Source organism: Odocoileus virginianus, chromosome 5, assembly GCF_023699985.2.
Source record: "Odocoileus virginianus isolate 20LAN1187 ecotype Illinois chromosome 5, Ovbor_1.2, whole genome shotgun sequence".
In the NCBI taxonomy this organism is placed as follows: domain Eukaryota; kingdom Metazoa; phylum Chordata; class Mammalia; order Artiodactyla; family Cervidae; genus Odocoileus; species Odocoileus virginianus.
The window spans coordinates 42,198,517-42,204,516 of NC_069678.1; the positions used below are offsets into that span (position 1 = coordinate 42,198,517).

General features: G+C 35.8%; 1 protein-coding gene across 13 annotated transcripts in view; it reads left to right on the forward strand.

The window, feature by feature from the left end:
* SSX2IP (SSX family member 2 interacting protein) overlaps positions 1–4,848 on the forward strand; it is a 54,997-nt gene extending 50,149 nt beyond the window's left edge. For 10 of the 13 annotated variants that reach the window (XM_020891302.2, XM_070467822.1, XM_070467821.1 and 7 more), the window contains 3 exons: positions 983–1,097; positions 1,566–1,731; positions 4,180–4,848. In XM_020891302.2, coding sequence (XP_020746961.2) covers positions 983–1,097; positions 1,566–1,731; positions 4,180–4,357 — 459 coding nt within the window. In that variant the 3' untranslated portion in view covers positions 4,358–4,848. The remainder of the gene's footprint in view (positions 1–982; positions 1,098–1,565; positions 1,732–4,179) is intronic. The other 3 variants (XM_020891305.2, XM_020891313.2, XM_020891310.2) reach the window with 1 other exon arrangement.
* The last annotated feature ends 1,152 nt before the right edge of the window (positions 4,849–6,000 follow it).

Consider the following 6,000-nt stretch of genomic DNA (forward strand, 5'->3'; position numbering starts at 1 on the left):
TTGTGTCTGGCATTATATTTTACAGATATTTGTAAATCTGTCTGATAATTTGTGTTATCTTAAAAAAACTTGCCTTGAACTTTACCCATGGCCAGTCCTCTTTATTTTTCCTGGCATTTTTCTTTTATGCTATTACTTTTCTTCAAATGTCTGGTGATCTGTGATTTTGTATTAATGTTTATGAATGAAAGACTGTATGTTATCTTAAGAGGCTGACATGGCCTTCCTCCTTAATTACGAAATTCTGTGTTATCTATAGCTATTATCTTCCTCAGGAAACAGTTTGTGCCAGCATTTTCTCCTGTATTTTGGGATCACCTCTTGTTTCTGAGCTCATATCCCTCACCTCTCTCCATGCCACTCCAAGAGATACTTTTGCATACCACTCCCCATTCTCTGCTTGAGCATCTGCCTGCCTCAGTTCACTGAGTACAGAGGTGGGAAACAGAGACCTGAGAGGTGAGGGAGAATTTAGGATCCATCACCTATTCGGAAGGGGGAGTTTGACATGCGCCCTCTTGTGGTCAAGTGATGATGGCTGCGAGGCGCTGGGTCTGGCTTGAGGAAGAGAGTGGTGCTCAATGAAGCCTTTTTTTTCCCCAAGTGATTAGTTTACAATGGGGTATTTTTCTATTGTTTGTAATCTTATATTTACCATGTTTTGTATGTTCAAAAGTTATGCTGATATTCTGTATGTTTAAAGTTATGCTAATGTGCCTATTTTTCTGTGTTATATTTTTGAATTTATTCAGAATTGATGTGAAAACAGTAGTTGACTTGTTAGGAGAAACAGGTGAATTTTTATTTTTAACAGCTTTCTTAAATGAAATTTAATTTTAGTTTTCTAAGGTTAATTCCTTTGACTTAATATATAGAGATAGTCAGAGAGCAAACACAAATACCTAGAGAAAATGTGTGAAATGGCAACTGTGTGAATATTGAAATATTGATCAGTATTTCTTTGGTTTGCTTGTTATGGTAGAGAAAGGCATTTGAAGAAGAAAGAGCCAGTTGGTTAAAGCAACAGTTTTTAAATATGACTACCTTTGACCACCAGAACTCAGAAAATGTGAAACTTTTCAGTGCCTTCTCAGGAAGTGAGTACTTCATAAGCTTTTTAATCTGAAAATACATGTAAATAAAGTACTGTAGATTATTAATATATAACTTTAGCAATCACCAGTAAGAACTCTCTAATTGGAATAAAAGTCAACTTTGATATTTTAATTTACTGTAACCAAAATAGAAATGATAGGAGGACTTTGCATACCCAAAACAACTTTTGTGAGTGTAATGTCAAGTTTTGAAAATTCACAATGTAAAAATATTTTTTAAACTAGATCCTCCTAAATGTTTGTGGACTGACCATAGCAAAGATCCCCAGATTAGCTAGACTACACTCATACATACAGAAGATACTCAGATTAATTTGTTCTCACCCCTCCCTTAGAGCTGCAAATGAACCTAGAATAGAATCCTAGTTGATTACCTTCACTGTATTTATTGGTAATGCTCCCTCATATGTACTGCCTTTTTTTCTTCCTTCCTTTTTTTTTTTAAAACAGGTTCTGATCGGGACACCCCTACATTACACTCGAGGTCACGGCAAAAGAAGCCTCACGGTGTGCCTAGCGGGTCTCCAGTTTGCACGTCTAAACTGACTAAGTCTCTTCCTGCTTCTCCTTCTACTTCCGACTTTTGCCAGACACGTTCTTGTGCATCTGAACATAGGTACTGGCCTGCAGGTGGTCTCCTCACACACCTGTTACAGTGCTAGAGAGGCGTTGTGAAGGGAGAGTTGGCCTGTCTAGGATGAGCAATAGTAAAGGCTCTGAAGAGGAACTGAGTAGATTGACTCATTCATTGTACACATATTTATTGGGTATCCATTATTACATAGAGGTGCCTATTAGTGAGGGGAATACAGTAGTGAGGAAGGTAGCTCTGGTCCCTGTCTTCTGGGAGCTGACTCATATATATATGTGATTCTTTTTATTTCACAGGTAAAATACAACTTAAAGTACAATCTTATTCCAGGAGTTACTTAATATTTTAATTGTATTGAATAGAAGGATATTGCATTGATAGTTTCTGTAGAGTACCTCTTTAAACATCTCATGTGGTATGCCCTTGTTATGGACTTGGAAGGACAAGGATCTGAGAAAAGCTACCTTCCCTTGGCTGGTGATGAGGATCTGTGTCCAAGGGTGACAGGACAGGCAGAGTTGCTCCACACCCCCCAGCAAAGCCCGATAACTGCTTTTAACTGCTACATTTCAGTATTTTCCTTGGTCTTAAGCTAAGTTTGTAAAAAACACAGTATCTGCAAAGTACAGTAAGTTGAAATGCAATAAAATGAAGTATGCTTATAATTTATAATGCATTCTGTATCTAGAAGAGAACGTAGCCTAGTTGCCTCAATTATATTTACATATTTAAAATTTTTACTTTTTTACATAATTGTTTTTAGTTATAACTCCTTGAAGACACTGTGTTTAATAAAAAGGCCAACATTTAGTACCTACGTTAAGGGTACTGTGTGAGATTCAGTGCCAGCATATGTAAAACACTTAAAACAGTACTTGATCCTTTGTACGTGGTTGGATGACATCACTGACTTGATCAACATGGGTTTGGGTAGACTCCGGGAGTTGGTGATGGACAGGGAGGCCTGGTGTGCTGTGGTTCATGGAGTCGCAAAGAGTCGGACACGACTGAGCGACTGAACTGAAACCTTCAGTAGCAGCATATAAAAATATATGTAAACATAAATGGGTTATAAAAATGCTTTTCTGTTATTTGTATTCCAAGAGCTACACTGAACAGTGTTAGTGGCATAGAAACAGAATTTTGGAGCTTAAGAAGATTTCATTAAGCTATTCCCAGTTGCTGGCCTCTGAGGATTAAATAAGACTCATGTGACTAGTTATCAGGCAAGAAGCTGTGCAGCTTGACATTGGCCTTGAAATTTTTAATTATTTGGTGTATTTGTATTCCTGCTCCTAAAGTACTTTGTAATAAGATTATGGCAAAATAATTAGGAGTATTTATGCCTAATTTCTATAGCAGAATATTCATTCCTCCTTCACTGTAGAGTGGAATTTTATATATCAGCTGTACCTGCATTCTAGGCAAAGTAACTCACATGCTAAGTTATGTAGGAAACTTAGTTCACCATTGATCTAATCTCATCTGAGATGGCAGGGATTCTGAATCTGATTTATAAGCAAGTGCCTTTCTTTTTTAAGCAAATAAGTATAAAATTGTCAATGTTTTTGGTTTAGAGTTTCAGAATTAAAGCAACTTAATTTTTTTAAGGATTTCCACATTATAAGGTTGAGTTATTAACCAAAGTCACACCAAAAAATGAATATTTAGGAAAAGTAAGTTTTATGGAGAAAATTAAGCTATTCAGTTGATAAAAATGTATTGTTCATTGACTCAGCCCCATGATTTGTAAGTAATCATTTAACTAAATTTCCTTGTTTTGAGGCTGGTTGCAGAGCATACCTCAGACAGTATGTCTGAAGCCAGGGGTCTGTATCAGTGTTCAGACACTTAAATTGTTGTTGTCTGACACTTAAAGTTAATTAAGCATCATCACACGTGCTTAGTGTGTGTTAACTTATTTAGTTTCCACCCCAATCCTATGAGTTATGGGTTCTTTTATTATTTCCACTTTACAGCTGAAGAACAGCAGGGTTTAACTTGCCAGAAATGATGTACTAAGTGGTCCAGCTGGGATGTGAACCTAAACCATCTGTTCAGGGTCTGGACTCTTAACTACTTTGTAGGCACTCATTAAATATCTGCATGGCTGAATGGATGGAAGACGAAAGTGTGCATGAACAAATCGATGAGTGAAGAAAGAAAGCATAAAAAGACTAGAACATTGTGGTATGGGAGACATTAGCTTTCAAAACTCATGTGTTATCTATCTACCTTAGGCTCTGGTTGGGTAGCAACCTTCAGAGTAGACTGAACAGATAAATAAATAGGTGGATAGATCAAAGTGATAAATTAGACCATGTTAAAGCACTTGTATGTTCTTGACCAGTGTGTCCTGAAAATTTTTATTTAGCATGGGGCAAGGGAGAAATCAGATTTTAGACATTCAGGCACATCTAAGGTATGAAGGGAGGAGGAAATGATGATTAAGACCTGCCTTTCTTTCCCCAGCAGTTCAATCAGTGTACTGAATATCACCCCTGAAGAAACTAAGCCAAATCAGGTTGGAAGAGAATGTGCACATCAGAAGTGGAGCATGTCGTCAAGGCCTGGGTCACAGGAAGTTTGCTATAGTGGATGCTCCTCGACCTACACAAATTCTCATGTAGAGAAGGATGACTTACCTTAGATATATGAACAGGGAGTTTTTTTTTTTTCATTAACATGGTCATCAGATTTTACATCTGAGTTGAAACAGGGCATGTTATAAAGTCAGTGATCTCTTAATAATTTAAGATCGTCTGTGTTGTTTGTTTGGACTTCCCTGTTCCTCCCCCAAAGAGCTAAAATGTTAAATCTATTTAAAAGGATATAAAAACTTTGGATATGTATTTTTAGTAACAGAAGCATCTGGTTCTGTGAATAAAGGAATGTATACACGTTTGGGTGGAAACAAAGCACTAGAATGAGTTTCCTATTATAGGTATTAAAAATAGCACTTTTAGGAAACTGATTATTGTAAATGTTTAATTTTGTCTCATACATAGTTGGCATTGGAAGTTTAGCCTTTCCTTGAATGTATACTGTAGATTTTTAACAAAGCAAGTTCTATATTTATTATGTTTAATGTGATTTGAAATTCCCTCTTTCATATGTTTTAAATAAAGTGAAGTTTATGTATGTTTTGTACATAGATATACATGATTATGTTGAGGTTTTAAGATTTAAAGATTTTACACATCCATAATTAGAGTATTTCATGCCAGTAAATTTTTATTAGTGATATTCTCTTACAGATATATGAAAGCCATTGCCACATTATGTTTAAGAATTTTTTGAACCCATCTGAGCAATAAATACTCAAAAGCTATTCCATGAAGCCAAGTTCTTTAGATAATTAACATTACTAACATTCCATTTTTGAGATTTCTACAGCATTGGATTTTTTTAATATGAAGGATATTATAATTTTTCAAAGGACTGTTGATTTTAGGGTAATAGAGGTAAGATGACAAGAGTACCTTGGGATAAAACAGTTTAAGAGTATTGGCTTAGGATACTTGCGTGTTAGAAGATACTGATATTTAGGATGTTTGGATGGTGATATTTTCTTTACCAGATGGGTACCCATACTGTAATGCCTGTACCAGCAAAGGCTTTGTATAGTTGCCAGTAATTCTTTAATAATTTTTCAATGAGATATTTAGTAATAAGGACATCTGACAACATAAATGATCAGATTTTATAGTCCAGATACTATGATACTCTGGACAGACTTGTTTTATTTTCAGGACTAATTGCATGTTTCTTCATGGTTGTTATTGTTGTTATTATTTATAGTAAGAATAATGTAAGTGTGGGCTCAAGCCCTTTCCAGGATTTTCATCAGAAAGCTTTAAGTACCCTTATTTATCTCTGCATGTAGAAACCTACACATATCCAGTCCTTGCTGCAGGTATTGTAGTTGAGGACCATCTGCCTTCCCATTTTCTAGCAGTTCTAACCATTTATATTCACTCACCTGGTTGTGGCTGTCCCATTAAAATTTGTCATGTTAAATAGTACTTTTGTCACCTACTCACTGTATAGAAAACTTTTTCAGGGTTAGTAGCATATCATTGAGTATTTTATAAGACATTAGTGAAAGTACCACAGTTACAGTCTCAAAAAGCTGGCTCTTGAGCAAAAGCAAATTAGTCCCTCACTACATTCAGCTTGGTGCATGCCCTTTCTTTACCATTTAAAATATTAGAAATTATGCAGAATTTCAGAAATAGTACCATATTCCAAAGGAAGAAACAGCTGGTTGTATAATTCTTTGGCTACTCGCAA